Consider the following 23,611-nt stretch of genomic DNA (forward strand, 5'->3'; position numbering starts at 1 on the left):
TTCCATTAATTGGATCCTAGTAGGCCTTTCTAGCAGGGTTTTTTATTTTTTAATTTACATGATCCTGATTTGATTGGTTGTAGTGCAGACAACTGTACACCTTGGGACAAACGTCTTTGGTCCTTTTGAATCAGACGACATGAGGCTTTGTGCATGTGGTGCAGAAGTCAAATCTCAACCAGAAAACCTCAGTGGGGGCGAAATTACTGATTAAGCTCAACAGAAAAAAGCATTTCAGCACGTAATACTGTACCGATTTACCCACACATGGAATGGAATCTCCTGACCTTGCATAATAAATCCACAATACTGTCTAGGTTCGTACCAAATAACCACATCTTAGGAACATTGAACTTTCACCTTCACCTTCAACAGAAACAAATCTCCTGAAATGACTAGTTAGCTATTCATCCCAAAGATACATGGATTTCACATATTCTCATGCACATGATTTCTTCTTTCAAAGTGAGCGCTACCCCATACCTGTTTGGCAGATGTGCTCTGTGATGTAGACCCCTTCCCTGTAGGTCAGCCCGCCCACCGCAGGCGTTCCTGTTGCTGGGGTCAACGAGGGGTCGATGGCATCGATGTCATAGCTCAGGTGGATGGGTTTCTTGACACTGCCGAGGGACAAAACCAGCCAGCGATGTATTAATGTACAAACGTTTTGGTGTTTATATGTCAAGGACGAATGTGGTAACGGGGAGATACTGATGGTATGACTTATTATTATTACCGTTTAACTATTTGATCATTTAGCTACTAGCCAAAGCGACTTCAAGACATTAAGAATTGGGTACCCGGACGCTACAACTGGGAGTCACACACCCTGACCACAAGACTATCAGAGTGGCAATGGGTAACTCCTGTAACGATCAAAAGGTATAAATGACTAGCCATCCGCTTAAGACATGATGATCTTACTGGGAGAAGAGGTAGTCACAGGTTTCCTCCATCACCCTGGCGATGCCCAGGCCATCCACCTCTGTCATGGAGAACACCTTGATGCCAAGGTACTTCAGGATGTAACTGGTGGAAAGACGGACAATGACAAGAAGCTGACTGAACCATGATTGATGACGGTCATTACAGTCGATTTTGAATGCATTGTCAAAGTCTTCTCAAATGTTACAATATTGTTGTTGACAGCCTTGGGTCCGAAACAAACATAGGTCCTTCTATATATATTGTGGTGGCCCAGCCGCTGAGCAGTGCCCCACATGGCCACGGGGTGGCCACAAAGGCAGGCAAAGGCAGCCAAGGGGCGTGGTTCTGGATGGGAGGTACTACTCAGCTTACCCTGCACAGGTGCGCTGAGTTAGCCCTGCAATCAGAGGGCCTTTTTAACTCCACCAGAACAGGCTGAAGACAGACTGGCTGGAGGAGCGTGTGGAGACCAGAGACACGTTAGGCCAGTCTCGTGGCCGGCAGCTGAAGAGGAACCCCAACGACTTGAAGAGGAACCCCAACGACTTGAAGAGGAAACCCAATCCGAGCTAGGGCGAAGAGGTCAGTGGCAGGGACCACAGACGCCACTAACCTCGGACTATCTTTCTCTCTCTCTCTCTCTCTCTGGCCCCACCCCAGGAAGAGCCAGAAAGGGCACCCTGACGACAGCCGCCAACCCGGTGAAGATTTGAGTTGCCTTTTGCCCCCTCCCTTTTCCCCCTGCACCTTTTTATAAATAAATGACTTAAGTTGATTTCACCGCAACCCCCGCTTCCGCCTGTTCTATTCTGATTGGTGATCCCACTGTTGTATCTCAGAGACCAGGCGCCCACAATATATATATATATATATATATAGCTGTCAAGCGATTAAAATATTTAATCGTGATTAATCGCATTAATGTCATAGTTAACTCTAATTAATCGTGATTAATCGCAAATTATTTTTATATGCTAAATATCCCTTGATTTTTTTGTCCCATAATCTTCTCATTTTAATTCTCTTATCAACATGGTGAAGTGCATCGGCTTGCCTTGTTCAAATGATTTTTTATTGATAACAACATTGGCATATACACTGATCAAAACAGGACGATACAAAAAAAGAGCCTATAGTGCAATTAAACGACTGCTTTGAACAAATGTCATTTGAACATAGCAGTCAGGCTACTGCTTCTTTGTTTTGAGCCAAAACATAAAATAATTGCATTAATCGCGCGATAAATTTAACGCCGTTAAATTTGGTTTGCGTTAACGCCGTTAATAACGCGTTTAACTGACAGCTCTAATATATATATATATATATATATTTATATTAAAACATAGAAACAACAGATTCGTTGCACCAAAGGGGTCACACTCAGATTCAACAGCTATCAATCCAGTAGATATCCCGTTCCTCCTTCGTTAACCTCTCCTCTTCCATCGATCAGCAAACACCAACATTACATAACACCAAGCCCAATAGACCCAGCAGCAGAGGCATCCTCGTGGGCCATAGTACGGTGAGCGTCAGCTGTGTTTGTCCTACTGCGACTCTGAAAAGGGTCTATTGTTATCACTTGATGGAGAACATATAGCCAAAAGTATATAGAAACCTACTGTTCCTCTGGGTCCACATCTCTCAGTCCGATGTAAACGATGTCTTTGGCTGACACGCAGGGCTTGATCCAGGAGAATTGTGGAATGACGGGGATCTAATGATGGCAAAATGCATTTAAATAGATATCAGAGTGCTTCTATGAGAGCACCCTGGTGTTCGAAGGTTTGGTATCAGTGGCGTGTGTAGAAAGAGTTCTGATGAGAAGAGTTGTGACCATGAAAGAGCTCTCTTCAATGATCAACAAAATTGTCATAATTACCGTTTTTCTCAGTCGCTGTTGTACATTTCTCAGATCATGATTGAAATTTGCAAAACAGTAAGTGCGGTTCTCAAAACAATTCGTACAAATTGCAAAACACCATGGATTTCATGCAAAAGCAAGTCTCTTGCTCAAAATCCTTAGTTCGTTTCTCAAAAGTAAATATCTGTGTCAATGAACATGTCAGTGCCATCAAAATGACAAGTCCTTATGTCATTGTGTATGGATAAGACAAGTCAAAGATAAGTCAAATTGCTTAGTCATGTTGTCAATATAACACTGTACTCTGGAGGGATGTTCTGATGTAAACCATGGCTAAAGTTTTGAAGACAATTTTTGTCAATTGTAGGTTACACCTTGTATGTGGGAGATTGATTCACTGTAATTTGTTGACAGACCATGTCATTGCTAGAAATGTGAACATAAGAAAATCTCCTTAGGGTAAACTGTACATGCATTGCTGTAGGAATTACAGTGCAGTCATCCTTCACCTCCTGACTTTCCTGTCTGTTGGGCAACAAATTCTCAGACAATGTAACATTGTGTTGTGCTCCAGCTATATATATACTGTACTTGCCAGTTCATGGTTCAGGAGATGCACCTTTGAGCTATTCCAGTAAACTGGTTGATCGTTGGTTGATCTAAAACTTCACACATTTCCCTTCTTTAGAGAAAGTCAAGATTCACTTGGTAGCAATTTACCAATTCAGGACAGATTAAGAAAAAAAGTCTAATGGAAATGTATAGAAATATGCTTGACATATTATGACAACTTGTTCAACCATTTTGCATGCAAAGACTTATGCAATGAACTAATGCCTAAATGTTGTGGGGGAGAGATTATTCAATAGAGACCCATTACAATACATTTTGATCCACATGACATAAGCAATTGATAATGTAGGTAAGAGCAGAGAATTGTACATAATCATTTGCATGAATGAACCAAAGCATTTGCAACTTGTTCAAAGAAATGAGAAACTGCTTTTTTGATGTGCACAAACGACACAATGATGTGAAGATTGAACAGGTAGTTTTGAGAATTTAAATTCTGATCTGAGAAGTGTACCAAAGCGACTTAGAAGAACTGTGACATGTTGACTTTTCTTAATTTAAAGTTGCGTCAGTTGTGGCCTTGAGAGTTGTCATTTCGGCTTAGCTCCGGAGGTAGAGTTTTGGTAGGTTTATTTATAATCGGAAGGTTGCTAGTTCAATCCCTGCCACCTCCGAGCTGAATGTTGAGAGCAAGGCACTTTAACCCTATCTTCCCACCTTGCATGGTTGACTCCGCCCTTAATGTGTGTGTGTGTGTGTGTGTGTGTGTGTGTGTGTGTGTGTGTGTGTGTGTGTGTGTGTGTGTGTGTGTGTGTGTGTGTGTGTGTGTGTGTGTGATACTTGAATGGTGGACTCCACTCTGTATGTGTGTCTTTAAGTGTGTGAGATACATGTACACTTCTACTTGTACAGTGGACTCCGCCATATATATGTTTCAGAATGGTTGCAAGTCGATTTGGATAAAAGCGTCCTCTAAACGTTGTTGTTTGTTGTTTATAAAATAGGTAATGTGATGCGCTATACAGGGTGTGCGATGAGGGATCAACATGACTTATCTAATTATCTGTGTATGGGAATGCCACTTTAGATAAAAGCATCTTGCAAATCAGGGGGTTTTCAAATGAAGGGTGGAAGCCAAGAGGGTTGACACAGATGTATTCATGCGAAAAAGCAACAACATAAAAACTTGAGTGAACCTTTGATTGAAGCTCCCGAATGAGGTAGGACATGGACTGTCCGTGCACGTTGCCAGTGGGTGTGGTGAGAGGCGTGTTGATGTCGGCGTGTGCGTCCACCCACACGACACTCAGGTCCCCCGGGATTGCCGCCGCGTGCCCATGGATGGAGCCAATCGCCAAGCTAGACCACAAAGCGACAAGCTATGTGATGGAGTGACAAGCCAAGGGGTGCAGCGACAAGCTAGCTTAGTGATGGAGCGACAAGCTAAGTAATTGTCTGACAAGCCAAGTGGTGGAGCGACAAGCTAGCTAAGTGATGGAGCGACAAGCTAAGTAATGGTCTGACAAGCCAAGTGGTGGAGCAACAAGCTAGCTAAGGGATGGAGTGACAAGCTAAGTAATGGTCTGAAAAGCCAAGTGGTGGAGCAACAAGCTAGGTGATGGAGTGATAAGCTAAGTGAGGGATTGACCTGCTAAGTGAAGGAGCGACAAGCTAAGTGAGGGAGCGACAAGCTAAGTGAAGGATTGAAAAGCTAAGTAATGGTCTGACAAGCCAAGTGGTGTAGCAACAAGCTAGGTGATGGAGTGACAAGCTAAGTGATGGAGTGACAAGCTAAGTGAAGGAGCGACAAGCTAAGTGAAGGAGCGACAAGCTAAGTGAGGGATTGACAAGCTAAGTGAAGGAGCGACAAGCTAGGTGAAGGAGCGACAAGCTAAGTGAGGGAGGGAGCGACAAGCTAAGTGAAGGAGCGACAAGCTAAGTAAGGGGGTGACAAGCCAAGTGAGGGAGTGACGAGCTAAACAACAGTCACAACCTCTATTATCGATCTTGCTGAAATAACACTTGATGTGCATTAGCATGATTCCTAATGCATTGCATATGTTTGATTGATTGAAAAGATTGTAATTATTGCCAGAATTTGGCCAAATGTTATATTTCTTCGTCAGAATATTTGCTGTGTTGTGTATGCTAATTGGGCTTTGTCAAAATCATCTCAAATGTTGAAATATTGTTGTTGACAGCCGGGGCTTAAACAAACATAGGTCCTTCTATATAAATAAAAAACAACATGTGTTGTTTCGCTTTGTGCAGGCTAGATAAACATTGTTAATCCATTAGGCTGCTCAAAGAAACTATTATCTTTGGAAACCATTACCAGAGTTTGTTTATGCAAACATTTGACTATACAAACCGTCTTTCAGACTACGTAGAGCCAAAGAAGATACATTATTTATAATGACTGTCTTGGTCAAAGCCAGACATTATAAATTATTCATCTTGTTTGACTTGGTATTGGTTCTGATAGTTTGTTCAAACAAACGCCTCTAACAACACAGAAGCCCAGTCGAAGTACGCAGTTTCAACTTTGACCTACGGTCCTAGCTCTTGCTATAATTCAATTTCGGTTGATAGCCAAATAAAGTTGTTATAAAAGTTATAGGTCTGCCTTGCAGTAAACCAGTAAACCATCTTTGTTTCATTGAACATGCAACTGCTGTGCAACTATCCCACTATTGTTCACACACCACACTATTGTGCGCACAAACTTAGACACACACACACACACACACACACACACACACACACACACACACACACACACACACACACACACACACACACACACACACACACACACACACACACACACACACACACACACACACACACACCTGTGGTCTCCCCCGAGCATGAGCGGGGTGTGTCCCTCGGTCTTGGCGGTGTAGACGGCGTGGGCCAGCCTCTGGTTGGCGCTGCCCACCGCCCCGGGCCTCTTCACCCGGCCCACCGGCTCATCGCCGGGCACCTCTTCAAAACACAGGTTCCCGTAGTCCTTCACGCTACACCCTGAGAACACCAAGACCAACCGTTAGGGCTCCGGACAACTAGATTTTATATTCCTTTTTTTACAATAAAGCTAGGGCGAAAGTATTTTACAAGCCGTTTGGTCAATTTTCTGGAATTCTCTTTGACGGCAGTTAGTTAATAGAATAAGCTGCCGAAAAAGCGTCAAATAAATCCTGTACCTTTGGCTCTTGCAGGCCGGCAATTAGCCTGCAAAATGGTTTAATTTGGCCCATGGTGTCCCCAAATTGCCAACCCTGGCTTTAATAAAGGTCTATATATTTTATTTTAGGCCTGCATTTGGGGAGGGGGGGGTAAAAGACCCAGTTATTTGGTTCCAAATGTGGGGGGAGAAGGCCTGTAACATTTATTTGAAATTAAAAAAAAAAAAAATTAAGTGAAATAGGCAATTCTTTCATCCATTTGGTCCTCAATTAAAATCATTGTATTTCATCATGACATATAGTAGCCAATACATTATTTGCATGTATTATGCGTCTTTGGTGTATTCCGTTGGAGCGGGAAGCGTGTGCACGTCACCTTGGGCTTTCAGCTTATCCGCCAACCCAGCTGATCGGATCACGTTGGGTCCCTTCTCCACTCCACCTCTCGGCTGAAATAAATTATTTATTTTATTTATCATCTTGGACGATATATCTCCGGTAGCCTGCTTTAATTTATTGAAATTGTCACTCAAAACCCGGCAAGAAATACGCTTTGGATAGCGCATATTATGTGTCACTGTTCTCTGCTCACCTGTCCTTTGGAGAAAGGCGCCCCGATAATCCCGACGCTGTGGTGATCGCGTTTAAAAACGCTTAGGGTGTAACCCATTCGGCTTGCGCTCCTCATAATCGCGACTATCCGGGGCCGCAAGGCACTCACTGGTCCCGCGGAGTAGATGACGACGCGCTGTCACCGTTCGGTACCGCAGAAGAGACTGAGCGCCAGAGCCCCTGCACTCCATCCATCTAACATTATAGGCTATAGCCTGCTCGCACGGGGCAAAGGGAAGAGGTAGCCTACGGCGGTCGGAGGGGAATCATGGGAGTTGACGTTGGTTGGCGTGTGACGCCACCGTCCCGTTGACACCGTCAAGTCAACGAATAGAAGTTTCTGGCACGTGCCCAGCAGCAACACAGAGGCAGTCACGTTGTTTAAGAAATTCGTGATCACATCTGTCCTTAAGAATTAGGCAACATCGTCCTTGAAGGCCTAGCTTGGGGTTCCCCTTTGGTGGGGAAATGCGAGCACGAGAAGAAAAATAAATACATTTTCAGTTTTCGGGGTTGAAAATGCCTACCAGGGAATAAACACCATTATTTACCAACCACCACAGCCACATTATCAGAATGTTGTTTTGCTTTATGATATTTGACATGCTATTACAGTAGGTTCACTTCACTGCCTCTGTAATTATCTCCATGAAGAGCATTTTAACATTCCCGCCTCACATTGTACCACAGCATCCCCGTATGGCCACAATAGTGTACTGCAATTATTGAGTTTTGTACTCTAAAACCACTTTCATCATATCTGTAGGCTCGGGTATATAGCTATTATAAAACAACAAAACATGTATATGATACATCTATATAAAAAACTGTTCGTAACTCATTAGCAATGTAAAGAGGTGCTACATCAGCAGAAGACGTTATAAATTTACTTTATCTTTCATAGTTCATTTTTAAAAAGGGGACATTTAAATTGTTCCCCCAGATTCACGCGTCAAACTTATGGAGAGAATTCAATTAAAAAAACACTTTCTAAAATGAAGCAGAAAAAATCTATGTGGAGGTTTAAATGATATTGATGGAAAATGTTTGAATGTAACAAAAATCAGCTTAACGTTTTGTCTGGGGGTTCCATTCCCATGAGGCCCTCAGCAGTTGAATTTGAGTTTTGAACTTGAATTTGCCCTCTAGAAGGGTTAGCAACGTGCACTATACTATTGAGCTTGGTCGGGCAACAGCCAGGCTTCCTTGCTAGGGTAGGGGGTGCTTGGGCTGCTGTTCCCCAGGGTGCAGCGGGTTCCGACATAGTCTACCTAGTAAGGTGGTGCCCATGTGAATCGTGAGCATTTGCGTGGACAGTACAGCCGCTTGCTCCCTTTTAAAACCAACGTCCACTTTGCCAATATCTCCAAACCCCTTAAAACTAACTACAAAAGCGCGTTAGCTCATACAATTTTAGACCTCTGAAGTTATTTATATATGGGTGGTTGGCGTTTATGCCGGACATGTTTTTTAAATGCAATTATGAGGATATAAAAACCTTACAGGATATTTTATAGATAGAAACATAGACACAAGACAGTATAGAAACAATTTTCGTTTTTTAACTACAAGGCCGATGAGGCTTGAGAAACACATTTTGGCTATTCTAGACGAGGGACATGTCGCCAGGTCTTGTCCAGAGAAGGGGGAAGGGGCCCGGAGAGGGGACCAGCAGTAAGAAGACGGCAACAGGGACACATCAGCTGGTCCGGGCGGCCGCACAGGAAAGTCTGTCCGGTGCCGGTGACCATGTAGAGGAGGCACAGGGAGGGCGGGGAGGGAGACAGGTCAAGGGGTTGGCAGGCACACAGAGCCAGCAGACAGGTGGAGGAGGCAGTAGACAGGTAGTGGAGGAGACAGGTAGACAAGTCAAGGAGACTGACAGACAGAGGAGGATCAGACAGCTTGAGGAAGGGATCAGAAAGGTTGAGGAGGAGGACGGACAGCTATGGGGGATGAGATGGATAGATAGACACACTGTAAAACCTAACAGTACATCTTACTAAAAGAACTAAGTAGACGTAACTTAAATCTCAAAAATCTTTGAGGTTACTCATTCACCTGAATGAACAGAACTTAAGAATCAATAATTGATGTAATAACTCATTTGTTTTGAGTGCTGCTCAAATATGGAACATTTTAAGTCTAACTTATTTATTCCAGTGTGTTCCATTGACTTATTTAACTTAAGTGTAGCTATATCATTTTCATTAGACTATATAAGCTACACTTTGTGTAATTAGTTTTTATTGCTATCTCTATTATTTATAATTATTTCTGATGATTATGCAATGCCCAATTAAAACAAATAATTACTGTGACATAATTTCAATGATCACAGTGTAAAGATTTAAAGTTAATCACAGAATATTGGCATAAATAAATAAGCTTATGACACACATTTTCGTTCAACGTTTTTTGATTGTGTCTCAAACAGCTTGTGTGTCTTTTAACAGGCGCTAGCTCAGGGGCGTTGCTAGACCTAGAGTTTTACTGGGGCACAGGCCCCCAACTGCCAACATTTTTTTTTTTACGTGTGCACAATATGAAATAGATGGATACAGAAGGTTATGTACGAGCTTCAAAATCATTGTCACTGTCATACTGTAGGCTATATTAAAGCACTGGTAAAGGTAAAGACGCAAAGATGGATTCATGAGTACCGTACAATTATATTTATTTAAACACATACACATCTCAAAGATTTACAAATAAGGTAACTGACAAATAAACAAAAAGTCTCTTTATGACCTTCACCTCTTTATCAGGAGAAGTCTACACATCTATATTTATTTAGAAGCTGTGTGGAAACAGCATAATTTTGCCAGAACGACATGTACTAAAAAGGCAAGAAACAAGGTTTAAAACTAATAGAATTTCTGACTTAAGGTGAGGTGGCTCATTGCCACCAATCAACCTGGAAAATGTTATAGAACCATCAAAGCTCTTAAATTAAACTAAATAAGGCCATACACTACTGCATAGAGCCTTTTTAAATGATAATTTTTTCAGTATTAAGCTGCATCGCCGCGCCTACATGGTGGCAAAGCGGTCAATAACGTGGCTTTGACTCACTTTGCATAGTTGCTCCTTTTCAATGGACAAAAGAGAAAGTTGGTGAAGCCTTCCTTGCCCCATGGTGGACCTAAGCCAGGTGTGGAGCCTTCTCGACACACTGAAAGATCGCTCACAACTACAACTGTTTACCGGAATTGTGAGTGCAATGATCTGAATTATCTGTGTCAGTGTTAGGAACATTGTTGGATCCAGTATGTTAAAAACACCCTGTATATCCATAATTTCCTTTTTTGTGTTAAGGAAGTTTTTGTCCACTAAAACTTCAAGTTTTGAATACGGACAATTTTTCATTCATTATTCATTTTCCGCGTGTGTGCGTGCACGCATGGTGTGTGTGTGTGTGTGTGTGTGTGTGTGTGTGTGTGTGTGTGTGTGTTATAAAACTACAGGCTACAGACGCTCAGTATTGAAAAACTGGTGCTAATTATATGGGCAACATTCTTTAACAGCAATCAAGTTGTCATTGTTTGTGTCAAACAAGTTGTGAATTTGTTGTAACGTTAAAAAAGGAGATGACTTACTCTGGGCTGTTTCCAGCTCCCGTGGTTTCCAACGAAACATGATCAACAAAAAAACAAGGAATTGAAAGCTACTTACAATATGCCTAGGTTACATTAATTTCCCCTGATGGCAGCAATGTTCCACTTTCAGCTGGAATTCACGGTACATCAAAACAACACGTCTTCTTTAGATTTCAGTTCCCTTTATTTATTCACACAGTTCAGCAGCGGCATTTATTCAGAATCAGAGCCCAAATTAAAGCTGCATTTAGGGCGACTATCACTACCCAGCAGAAAAAATAGATGCACTATAAATGGTTTTGTATAGCAGTCACGAACATGAGCATAGTTGTGGAAATGCTGGTGTTAGAAAACAAAGTTGACGGGAATTAAAGTGCTGCACATCGACTGTACAAAGGTAGATTATTCATCACAAGAATTTTAATTCAGAAATCGAATAGGCTAATTAACTCTGAATTGTGAGATAAAATTCAGCATTCTGATAATAAAGTCAGAATACTTGGATAAAATCCGAATTCTGATAATTAAATCCAGCATTAAAGGTTCATTTAAGAAGGTTCTCCCCAGTCATTTGTCGCCTGGTCGCAGTGTCGAGTTTTTTTTTTAAAGTAGTTCACTAGTCGTAGCGTGCAAATAAATTGCAGCGTCAGAATTCTGAGAATTTTGTCAGCATTCAGATTTCTCAGAATTCTCTTACGCTGCAAATTAAAGCGCTACTACTAGCAAACTAGTTTCAGCGTGACTGGAGAGAACTTCCTTAAATTAACCTTTAATGCTAGATTTGCATCAACGCTATTGTGTGAATTAGTATGGTTCTCTTTCATGGAAGCCGGAAGTGGGAGATTCCTTATTTTTTTTACCATTATTGTTTTATTAACAAATTTCTCCTACAGGGGATTGATAAAGTTCTATCTAGACTATTGAACAGAAAGAAACACTTGGTCATACTTTACACACTTTACCACTGAAACATTCAGAAGAGTCACGTGGACGAATCCGTAAATAACTGATTTTTTTCATTGGTTGTTGCGTTAAATCTTACCCAGATACAGTAGGGGTATTTTCTGATTGGCTTTTATGTAGCCCCTTTCGTTTTTTGATTGGCTGGTAAGAGGCAGGCTCGACTGAAGACTCCAGAGGCAGCAGGAGATGCACTTGATGAATCCTGCCGATTCCATAGCGAGAGCGGCGCTTCTGCAGATGAATTTAATAATGATCAATGGAATTTTACTGGGGCACTGGAGACTTTTACTGGGGCACGTGCCCCAGTAAAAAGGGGCTGACGACGCCTCTGCGCTAGCTCTTTATATTTGGGAAACCCATTTATCAAAAACGGCTGAATCCGAATACTCATATTTGACTACTATATAGTAGACATTTTTCAGTACGCCAAAAAATATAGCGCGTCGGAATGCTCAGTACGCATTGTGTAGTACGGAAGACGTTTCCGAATGCGTGCTACCGCCAAAGTAAACCCCAGAGTTCACTACGCTATCCCACAATGCAATGCGGAGTCTGGTAACGAACGAAGAAGAGTTTGATGACCCGACACCAACAGAAAGACGTCGTAGAAAGCGGCTCAAACCAAAATTGCAGGCATTGAGAAATGAGCTGGAGTAAATTATCAAAAATCTTTGTTGTTTTTTTATTGTTCCTGATAAGTAGTTCTTAAAAAAATCACAACCAAGTCAAGGTTCAGAGGGACTGAAGCTTTGTGATTTTTTTCTAATTAGTGATACTTAGCAAGTCGATGGACGGGACGGCCTTGAGTATAAAGCTGTTTTGCCTAACATTCTTCCTTTCAAGGGACTATGTGTTTAGTTTAGTGTGTTTCTTGTGTTATATTGCCATAAAGAGATGGCATGTTTAAAAATAATAATAATTAGTAAAGCTGTTTAAATGACTACTTGAAATGAACATGGAAATGTTATGAATGTTCAGCATTCAGCTTAATAAATAATGTGGCGACTCCTACCCCCGGGGAGTCTGGGTATTCATAATGTTTGGGGAAAAGGGGTTTTATTGTCTTTGTATAACTTGTTGTGTTATTAGGTTAAGTGGGGTTAACGGGTTTGGGTTCTTTATTGTTTGTGTGTTAATTGTGATGTGCAGTGTAATCGGGACCATTAGTGAGAGTGTTGTGTGTGTTGGTCAGGTGTGCCGTGTTTTCTGTATGTGTGTGTTTGACTAAAGGCAGCTCTCGTGGTCGTGTGGTGTACAGAGGCGCCGTTTAAACGTGGGCTCACTTCTCGTCCTTCCCGCGCTGCTCGCCACAGTAATTTAAGTTTGATCAGAGATTGGTGAATTCATGCTTTCATTTAACTTGATTGGTTTAAGGCAATCGGTTTCCTCAATTGAATTGAGTAGACGAAATGTAATTTTAAGTTGTCACAACTAGAATGTAATAAGTTATTTCAGTTGGAAGTCAAAGTTGATTATACTTAAGTAAAAAGATTTAGCAATACAAGAGGCACTTAAGTTAGTATTACTTAATTCACATACATTTAATGAACACATGTTATATACGTTGAATGAATTGCTGCATTTAAGTGTAAAAAGCTCATTCTTTACATTTCACTTCAGTAAATGGAATTAGTAATGCTAACTCATAATACACATGTCACAATAACTCTAGATATAAGAGTTATCTTTACTTACATAAAATAATTGCTGGTACTTAATTTATTTGAGTTAGTAAACTTAAATAGTTCAAGGCAATCGGTTTCCTCAAATAGTTTAAGTTGAACTAACTTGTCAGGTTTTACAGTGCAGGTGGAGAAGATGGGGGGACAAGTGGAAGAGGTAGTCCCCAGGTGGAAAAGACAGGCATACATTATCATAATAAATATCAATAATATCATTATTATTATTATTATTATTATTAATATTATCGTTTAATTATTAATGTAGAACCTGAGGGGAATCATCAGGGCCCTCTTAAGGGTTAAATGAAAGCAGCAACTTTGTCAGCTATATCAGAATGTTGCTCAGTGCTCACTACAGGTTTTGGAAAGTAAAGCCGCCGAGGAGTTAATTGTATTCTGATTTGTTATCTACGACGTTTTCTAAGTTAACTTTGATTAAAAAGTTGGAGTACAGGAAAACCCACAACAGATTGAATAGAAAAATGCATTTCTACTCAAACTATCGCGAGACCCGCGGATGACTCGATCAAGAATCAGAAAATAAGCTGTTAGCGTTTAATTTTTTATTTTGTCATGCGTTGCGAATCCTGGCCGTTGTGTGACTAAATATTATACTGAAGTTCACACACAGCTGGTTGGACGATGCGATTATTTGTCTGAAGGACTTTTTTTAGTTTTTGTGATAACTCACTCTTTTCGGTTTGCTGCTCGTTGCATTGATAAGGCTGGGCTAGGGAGTTCATTTACAGTTTCTTTGCGACGGGGAAGGGGGATAAGAGGGTCAAGGCTGAAGAGTCACAATTCGCTGTATAACCAAACATGGACAGTATTTAGGCCTACTTCATTGGGTTGTTTAAAGTAGGGTGTGGTTTAAATGGGTCGTCCTCACATAAAATGGGTAGATGCAAACGATGTTGCGTCCATTCTCAAAACATCTTCACTGAACAATTCTCGGAATCTGTATTATATAAGGCTCTGTTGTACTTCCATCAATAGGCCTACATTTTAACATCATCACCATCTTTTTTGCCGGGTGAGTTGCTGCTCTATAGTAGCCTGGAAAAGTGTTAAAAAAAGTTAGGTGAGATTGAGATTCAAAATAAGGAACGGAAACAGAATTTACTAATTTCCGCACCTATCCCATTGAAAGTATTAAATTCACCATCCATTTCTACAGGAATTGGGAACAGGAATTGTTCTGTAAATGCTTAGCAGAAGCTCAATATATAACGAAACAGGAAACCGATGATGTAATCCTGCTGTCTACACATCCAAAACAATTAATCCCTACCCACCCGCCACGATGTCTGTCACCGCCCCGACAGCTGTGGATGCCGGGGGTCGCTGCCCACCTATCGGAATACCCCTGGAAGGTATCATCCTGCCGCCCATCCTCACCGTATACGTCATACTTGGGCTTCTAGGAAACGTAGTTGCCTTTTGGATCTTCTGCTGGAAGCTCAAAAGCTGGAAATGCACTGTGCAATTCCTCTTTAATATTTTAATTGCCGACTTCTTCGTGCTGGTGAGCTTGCCACTGAGGGTCGATGCCTTGCTCAGGGGTTACTGGGTTTTCGGTGACGGCATGTGCCGGATCAACCTCTTCCTGATGTTCACCAACCGTTCGGCCAGTATCGGCTTCATGACGGTTGTGGTGATCTACCGCTACTTTAAGGTAAGCTCACACGTTTAGACCGTTTACGCATACCGTTTACGTAGAGGTAGTTGGCAATGGCAGTTAATAGGATATTAGTCCTATTCGATAGCGATTGGGACCTGGTTACCAAAAAATAGAGTGAAATAGCGTACAAGTACAAGTAGGCTACATGAGGCCAACATTTGTTTCAAGTTTACACTCGTTCATTCGCCTCATAAATCTGGCTCTCGTACTAATATAATAATTTAGAGATTATATTTTTAGTAGTGGAATTGCATAAGGATATGCAATTGTTTTTCTTGGCTTTTGGAAGAATTGAACTTCTAGCAAAGTACTGAATAAGCCTATGTATGTTGCACACAAAGACCAGCAGTCACAGAATCAGCGATAATCAATAGTGATTGTCAGTGCTTTTTACAGTTAATTTTCGACCCACTTCCTGTACACTTTTCCTCCCTATATGAGCCCCATCTCTGCAGGACCTCTCTAACCACAAGCCACAGGGCTTTACCCAAACTGTAAACCTAACAACAAAGGGACCGACAAGCGAACATTTTCAATAGCACAAGTGAACTGTTTAACACAATTTTGAGAGCTAAACCGTTGCCACTCCTTATAGTTTGGCCTTGAACGTTTAGATGGGGAAAGCCAATTAATAATGATATACTCCTACTAACTAATTTTATTGAAATAATTAACAAGAGGGACACAGACAAGATAATGGGACATACAGAACATGGGAGACGGTAGGCAATAATAATATTTCTCTTTGCACACTATAAATTTTACTAGCATATGCGATCAAAACTATACAGCCCTGCCCCTGACCTCACAAGAATTGCCTCTCGCTTCCCGCGCAGGTGGTGCACCCACACCACCGCTTCAACCGCATGACCAAGAGGCAGGCCTGGTACGCGGCGGCCTTCCTGTGGCTGCTAGTCATCGCTCCGCGGGTTCCTATGCTGGCGTTCAGCCATATCAAGGGCGAAGGCAACCAGACCCAGTGTTTCTTCTTCACGTCCTACGGGGAGGCGTCGTGGGCCATCCTCGTCCTGGTGCGCATGCACCGCATCCTGTCGGTGCTGGAGTTCCTCGTGCCCCTGGCCATGCTGCTCTTCTGCTCGGCGCGCATCTTCTGCGTCCTGAAGCGTCGGCAGATAGACACGGCTGAGAGCGTGCGCGCGTGCGCGGCGATCGTGGTCGTGTTTGCCGTCTGCTTCCTGCCCGGCACGGTGACCACGCTGGGGCTGTGGGTTATCGGCGCGCAACGCCCGATCGACTGCGCCTCCTTCTACGTCTTCACCCAGATCACCGCTGCATCGCTCGGCCTCAACTTCGTCAAATTGGTGCTGGATCCCGCCATGTACTACTTCTGCATCCCCATGTTCCAAAACGCCCTGGTGAGCGCGCTGCCGAAGGCGCTGCGCGGTGGTGGTGGCTGCTGTGGCGGCGCGGGACACGGGGGGGAGGGAGACGGAGAGGAGGCTGCGGCGGGGACACAGTCCACCGCACAACATGAACTCTGACCCATCCCGACCGAGAATGCGAGAAAGACGATGGAATGATCATTGATGACAGCATTACTATATATTAGTGAGGCCTTTATGATAAGCATTAACTGCCTTCAACTGTAATCAACTTTATAACTCACATATTATTATGTGTCTGTATGTTCCTTCAGAGGAGGCTGCAGTTTCAGGACCGCTGCACTTTAGGACCGCATATCATGGTTGCCTTCAAGATTAACCAAGGTTTAGAGATGGTTATGATAAGAGAGGTTTAGGGTTTGGGTTAGTTTGGTTAGGAGGTAAGATATGGTTAAGTTTAGGTATTGGGTTATAGATGGTGAGTTTAAGGGTTAGGGTTATTTTATGTTTGACAGGTCTATGTTTAATCAGCCATATGTGGTTAGCTATGTGTTGTATTTTATCACGTTTTCATGAATTATTCTAGAGTGACGAATGAATTGAAATGTGAAACAGTGGCCCTTGGACTGCGGTCCTGGAAATGCAACCTCCTCTATTGTAGGAATGATCTCTTCAGGCCCATTCACAACGTTAAATACGGATACGGACCGTTTCGTCCGGATCCGGAGGTATGAATCCGCCTTTACTCCTTTGGGCATGTGCTGCATCCCTCTCACTATGCTGGTAAAATGTTTTCTGAATTGTTCCATTCAATAGAGCTGTGATTTTTCTTTTTTGTCATTGCATTGCATTATACAGTCACCATGACTGTATATCAAGATTGCTAACCTTATTTTATTGACAGAAGATTCTAGTTATACTTATTTTATCCTTTCAAAATCATAGGTAATTACAGTGAAAATATACGAATATAAATAAAAATGGAACTCCTCACACCAACGTCACCTACATACTTTTACTTGCATTGCATTGCTTTATACAATATTATTCACACACGATGCATTATGACACATTCCTCAACCAGCATCTCCAATTCATCATTTTTTGTAGTTTATGTTTGAGAAACAATTATCAGGGGAACATTTTGTAATGCACGGAAATAAAAGTTTAACTTGTCAGAATGTTCGATTTCCTTCATTATATTTGACATGCTATTATAATGAATTCATTGAGCCCCTATTATTATTTCCACAAAGAGTATTTTAAAGGTCCCATGGCATCCTACTTTATGGATGCTTATATATCAGTGTTAGAGGGCCCTTAATACAGTATTTGAAGACGTTCAAGAAATGCAGCCTTGGTGCAGAATTACAGCCACTACGAGCCAGTCCCACAATGGCCTTTCCACAAACGTGTTGCCCACAATTGTTGCCCGGGATTGTCTCCTGCCGGCCCCCCGGTGACGGTGCCCTGCTGCCGGAGCACCACCGCCGGCGGGCACAACCGCCACGGGGCTCCACTACCGCTGCCCGGCAGCGGGGCTCAGGACGGAGACAATCCGACAATGTTGCCCGGGATTGACGGAGACAATCCCGGGCAACATCCCTTTCTCCTCCATGTCGCGGTTCAATCTGGACTTCAGGGAGTCAAAGCCAAATTTCCTTTTTCCCCCAATTCCTTCTCCACCATGGCCGAGATAACCCCCCCACTACGAGTCTCATTGTGGAAGGACCGTCAGAGATGTCAGAGTACCCGACGCAGTCAAGTCTTCTCACCAAATGGGAGCTTTACGCCCACCCTAACTTATGTTGCGTGTTATGCGCTATAGCACTAATAGCAGAACGGTTATCCAAATAACAAAGAAGTGTACAACACTTGCATTACAATGTGTGTATTCACACACCCACACACACACACACACATGTGTCGCACGCATGGTCGTAGATCATTTTCTCATAGGAAAGCCAAATTCTCTGGGCGGGCAAAACAGAAAAAGGGGAAGGAACCTGACCCCTTATGACGATAGATAAAGCCAGATTCCTAATATTTAGTGAATATAGCCTATTATAAAACAATATTAATATTAGATCAAATGTAAATACATGTATATGATCAATCTATCTACAAATCTGTTCGTAACTCATATTCGGAACGTGGTCCCCCGTGAGCCAGGTGTATCTCATCCGTGTATCTCACGCTTTATAGGTCCATGATTTCAGTCCATTCAGCCTGACTCGTGCTATAGGTGAGGCTGCTTAAACCAGCAATAAACCACAAACACCCTCCACAATAACATATGGAAACAGAACAGTGTCCCACTGACAAATAATGGCGACTATGTTTATATAGTATAAATATTTGTTGCTGTGCTGATGGAAAATAACTGCTAACCTCGAGCTAGGACGCGCTACTACAAGCACACCTACAGGTAGTTGAGGGAACGGGGTTAGAAAAGAGACCTCATGGAAGTTGTCGATCAGTTATTGCCGAACAGATGGTTGAAGAGCAACAACAACCTATCTTATCGCATTGAAGGAGGATAGTGAGTATTTATTTCTTTTTTGTTCTATAAATACATATTCACTGAAGAACAATGTCAGCATCCCAAATGAAACTACATCTCCATGTGGCCCTAGGACTAACTGTTTGGCAAATATGTATAAATGTCCTAAATAACTTTTTAAGAATACCTGTTGAAGCTCAATGCTTCAATAGAAAGCATGACACAAAGGAAATCACAAAATTCTCCATATTTTTACAACAGTCAAATAACGTTTTCTTTTTTCTTGGGAATAGTATGACGACAGCTTCATGGGCAGAACGTATGCAAGCATACGTGTGAGTAATACAAGAAAAAGTTTACATAAGAGTGTAACTTGGTCTTAATTTGGGGAATTCTAATCAATTAGAGCAACTGTGGTTTTTCCACTTGATTTCAACATGACTTTGACCTTTGGTATTTCTGGATGAGGAAGGAAATCAAACAAGTCATATAGTAAAACCGTGATAAACGTCATGCTAACAACATAATACAAGCTATGTACCCCAATATAATGGCCACATCTTCTACCCCTGCATGTTATTATTTTACTATTTTTTTGCAGCTCTGATTGTTACATACATACCATGTTACTTTGTGATGTTGTTTTACAAATGTGTGTAACAAAGATTTCTATATCAAATAAGACTCCTTTTTCAATAGGCCTATAGAAAAAGGTTTTCGGTTTCTTATAGCGTTCAAAAAATAAGATTTTAAGTATAAGTATTAAATCCACCAAGTTAAATAATGAATGATAATATAAAATAATAAAGGTTAAATCAAACAAAATCCTGGAAAATTATTTTAAAAGATTATTATAAAATATTCTTATTTTTATTAACACTGCTTTTATTTAAGATTCGTATTCCAATTATGATTATAGAAATAATAACAATTATCAATAACATTTGCGTTGAATTACATGTGTAACCAACTCTCTCTTCACTTGGTTATTAAGGGTGTGGTTTAAATGGGTCCTCCTTACATAAAAGGAGAGGAAGAAAACATTTTCTCGTTTCTTCACAAAAAATCTTCACTGGACAAGTCTCGGAATCTGTATTATTTAAGGCTCTGCTGTACTTCAATCAATACTATTTAACATCAACACATTCTTCTTTGCTGGGTGAGTCTTAGCTCTTATAAGTGTAAAAGTTTGTTTATATTGAGATTGAGACTTTTTAAGATACAGAAACAGCTCTAACTTTCTTTTATCACTTATTGTATCCCATTGAAAGGATTGACACACACAAGATTAATTTATTTCCTCCATGTGGCCTCATATTACTTGTTTCTACAGGAATCAGGAACAGTAAGATCCGTTTTATTCTGGTAAAATGTTTAGCAGAAGTTCAGTGGATAACAAAACAGGAAACAGGTGATGAAATCCGGTTGCCTCCTGCCTACGCATCCATAAAAAAGGTGAAATAATGGTACAAGTGAAATCAGTGTTTGCTTTTCATGAAGCCCTTCACGTAGCTATAAATTGTTCAATCCCTTTAGAAAAAAGGATTTGAAGAGGGAGAAAATAAAATGCCCACATTCCTGCTACTTGTTGATAAACTCTAATCCTGGTTTACTTGCAACATTGAGAAAAAGGTATTTCCATATTTTTGATTATTGGGTTGAAATATGTTCACATTTTTAGCATGTTTTCCTTTTCTTTTTTTAAAGGCCCTGGCTAATGACCAACGAACAATCAAAAACTTGATTGTTGAACTTAAAATCTAACGCCTCAAAATCCACAACAGAAAAATAAACATAAGACAAACTAAAATCAACCTCACTATTTATAATTCATACCCACCCACCACGAACATGTCTGTCACCGCCCCGACTCCTGTGGGTCGGTGCCCACCTATCGGAATACGCCTGGAAGGCATCATCCTGCCGCCTATCCTCACCCTAGACGTCATACTAGGGCTTCTAGGAAATGTCGTTGCCTTTTGGATCTTCTGCTGGAAGCTCAAAAGCTGGAATCCCAATGCGCTGTTCCTCTTCAACCTTGTCATCGCCGACTTCTTCGTGCTGGTGAGCTTGCCACTGAGGATCGATGCCTTGCTCAGGGGTTACTGGGTTTTCGGTGACGGCCTGTGCCGGATTAACCTCTTCCTGATGTTCACCAACCGCTCGGCCAGTATCGGCCTCATGACGGTTGTGGCGATCTACCGCTACTTTAAGGTAACCACACACAAATAACTTATTGCACTATACCAAATATGTTGGTTGCACACAAACACCATAAGTCACAGAATCAGCGAACATAATTAGTGTTGTCTATGCATTTTACGGCTCTGACATTACACATTTCCGACCTACTTCCTCTTCCTCCCCTATATGAGCCCCATTTCTGCAGGACCTCTAACCGCAAGCCTATAAGGGCTACGCTAACTTTATTAGGTAGCCGCAAAGGTGCCAACAAGATTTCAGCAGCCCTAGTACAAATTCATTTGCAAATAAACTGTTGCCACTCTTTATAGTTTGGACTTGAATGTTAAGATCGAGGAAAGCCAATTTATAATGATAAATATACTCCTATTAACAATAATTGCATGGAAATATATATAACAAAAGGGACGGACAAAAGATAATGGGAAATTTGGGACAATAATAAGAATATTTCTCTTTGCACACAATCGATTTTAGTAGCATATGCGGTCAAAAGTGTAGCACTGTACAGCCCTGACCTCAGCGTAATTACTTTCTCCATCCCACGCAGGTGGTGCACCCACACCACCGCTTCAACCGAATGACCAAGAGGCAGGCCTGGTACGCGGTGGCCTTCCTGTGGCTGCTAGTCATCGCTCCGCGGGTTCCTATGCTGGCGTTCAGCCATATCAAGGGCGAAGGCAACCAGACCCAGTGTTTCTTCTTCACGTCCTACGGGGAGGCGTCGTGGGCCATCCTCGTCCTGGTGCGCATGCACCGCATCCTGTCGGTGCTGGAGTTCCTCGTGCCCCTGGCCATGCTGCTCTTCTGCTCGGCGCGCATCTTCAGCGTCCTGAAGCGTCGGCAGATGGACAAGGCGCAGAACGTGCGGCGGGCCATGCAAGCGTGCACGGCGATCGTGGTCGTGTTTGCCGTCTGCTTCCTGCCCGGCACGGTGACCACGCTGGGGCTGTGGTTCATAGGCGCACAACGACCGATCGACTGCGCCTCCTTCTACGCCTTCACCCAGCTCACCGTTGTGTCGTTCGGCCTCACCTTCCTCAACTCGGCGCTGGACCCCATCATCTACTGCTTCTCCAGCTCCATGTTCCGCAACGCCCTGGTGGGCGCGCTGCCGAAGGCGCTGAGCGGCGGCGGCTGCTGTGGCGGCGCGGGGGACAGGGGAGAGGGGGCGGCGGTGGGGACGTCGTGTGAAACGCAGTCCACCGCGCAACAGGAACTCCAACCCCTCCCGACCGAGAAGGCAACCGAGGCGACGGAATGAACATTGATGACAGCAATAGTACAGCATATATAAGTTAGGCCTTTATTGTTAGCATTAACTGCCTTCAACTGTATTCACTTTTATTACGCAAATATGTGTCCCTTTGTGCCAATACTATTTTCCTTCAATAGAGGAGACTGCAGTTTTAGGACTGCTGTACAATTGACCGCATTTCTAGGGCCCTATACATTTATGTATTCACAGTGTTTTTGTCGATACCCTTTGTTCATGTCAATTCTTGGCCATATATACTTATCTACTGTAACCAGGTCTACAGAAAGTTTGGTGCCAAAATCCTATTTGGAGCGCTATTCAAGTTTCAGTTAAACGCATGGCTTGGCCGACCTGATGAATGAACATTTCTGAAACTTGACATGCACCTATGACACTCCTGAACACGTGTGTGTGTGTGTGTGTGTGTGTGTGTGTGTGTGTGTGTGTGTGTGTGTGTGTGTGTGTGTGTGTGTGTGTGTGTGTGTGTGTGTGTGTGTGTGTGTGTGTGTGTGTGCGTGTGTGTATGTCGATAGCTCCAAAAATATATATGGTTTTCTTTTCCATTTCCATCACAAGTCCGCGTAAGAAGGTGGCTTGAACTTGAAAACTGCCAGGTGGCTACATAGAGGACCCCTCCCTTAACATTTGTACATAGTGTGTGTGTGTGTGTGTGTGTGTGTGTGTGTGTGTGCGTGCGTGCGTGCGTGCGTGCGTGCGTGCGTGCGTGCGTGCGTGCGTGCGTGCGTGCGTGCGTGCGTGCGTGCGTGTGTGTGTGTGTGTGTGCGTGCGTGCGTGCGTATGTGCGTGCGTGCATGAATAACACATATGGTTAGACGTGACTAAATTCAGGTATTTGGTTAGCTACGTGGGTGATCATATTTTCATGATTTCCTTTTTGAGTTCCTTGTGAGATTCCCAGGGTCCTAGAAATGTGAAACTGTGGCCCTTGGACTGCGGTCTTGAAACTGCACCCTCCTCTATAGCAGGAACTTACTCCTTGGGCAGCTTGCTGCATCCATCTCACCATGATGGAATTTTCCCACTGTTTCCACTGCATTGTTCCATTCAATTAAGCTGTGATTTTTCATTTTTTATCTCCGAATTTTGCATAATACATTCAAGATTAATTTGTCATTTGATTTTATTTGAAAGAAGATTTTAATTAGATAGTGCATGATCCTATATTTGTGCGCATTCAATTACATATTCCTTTATC

The 23,611-nt window shown here is 42.4% G+C and overlaps 3 protein-coding genes across 7 annotated transcripts in view; 2 read left to right on the forward strand and 1 right to left on the reverse strand.

The window, feature by feature from the left end:
• The window catches only part of arg1 (arginase 1), an 8,462-nt gene extending 1,008 nt beyond the window's left edge, over window positions 1-7,454 (reverse strand). The window contains exons 1-7 of the mRNA XM_030339490.1: window positions 7,145-7,454; window positions 6,929-7,001; window positions 6,217-6,391; window positions 4,561-4,723; window positions 2,550-2,644; window positions 925-1,029; window positions 484-620 (exon numbers count right to left, since the gene is read on the reverse strand). Of these exons, the coding sequence (XP_030195350.1) occupies window positions 484-620; window positions 925-1,029; window positions 2,550-2,644; window positions 4,561-4,723; window positions 6,217-6,391; window positions 6,929-7,001; window positions 7,145-7,240 (844 nt within the window). The 5' untranslated portion in view covers window positions 7,241-7,454. The remainder of the gene's footprint in view (window positions 1-483; window positions 621-924; window positions 1,030-2,549; window positions 2,645-4,560; window positions 4,724-6,216; window positions 6,392-6,928; window positions 7,002-7,144) is intronic.
• Window positions 7,455-14,271: 6,817 nt separating this feature from the next.
• On the forward strand, window positions 14,272-17,613 carry LOC115530932 (hydroxycarboxylic acid receptor 2). 3 transcript variants are annotated; one of them, XM_030339781.1, is made up of 3 exons: window positions 14,272-14,489; window positions 14,586-15,083; window positions 15,926-17,613. In XM_030339781.1, the coding sequence occupies exons 2-3, from the start codon at window positions 14,712-14,714 to the stop codon at window positions 16,589-16,591; spliced, it is 1,038 nt and encodes a 345-aa protein (XP_030195641.1). In that variant the 5' UTR covers window positions 14,272-14,489; window positions 14,586-14,711; the 3' UTR covers window positions 16,592-17,613. The 3 variants fall into 3 exon arrangements, with proteins under 3 accessions (XP_030195641.1, XP_030195640.1, XP_030195642.1); XM_030339782.1 differs by having other exon boundaries at window positions 14,273-14,441; XM_030339780.1 differs by having other exon boundaries at window positions 14,272-15,083.
• A 2,350-nt stretch (window positions 17,614-19,963) lies between these two features.
• LOC115530931 (hydroxycarboxylic acid receptor 2) lies at window positions 19,964-23,529 on the forward strand. 3 transcript variants are annotated; one of them, XM_030339777.1, is made up of 5 exons: window positions 19,967-20,094; window positions 20,269-20,390; window positions 20,472-20,567; window positions 20,643-21,149; window positions 21,688-23,529. In XM_030339777.1, exons 4-5 carry the CDS (start codon window positions 20,787-20,789, stop codon window positions 22,399-22,401), a joined length of 1,077 nt encoding a protein of 358 aa, XP_030195637.1. In that variant the 5' UTR covers window positions 19,967-20,094; window positions 20,269-20,390; window positions 20,472-20,567; window positions 20,643-20,786; the 3' UTR covers window positions 22,402-23,529. The 3 variants fall into 3 exon arrangements, with proteins under 3 accessions (XP_030195639.1, XP_030195637.1, XP_030195636.1); XM_030339776.1 differs by lacking the exon at window positions 20,472-20,567; XM_030339779.1 differs by lacking the exons at window positions 20,269-20,390; window positions 20,472-20,567 and having other exon boundaries at window positions 19,964-20,094.
• The last annotated feature ends 82 nt before the right edge of the window (window positions 23,530-23,611 follow it).

Source organism: Gadus morhua, chromosome 18 (genome assembly GCF_902167405.1).
Source record: "Gadus morhua chromosome 18, gadMor3.0, whole genome shotgun sequence".
NCBI lineage: Eukaryota > Metazoa > Chordata > Actinopteri > Gadiformes > Gadidae > Gadus > Gadus morhua.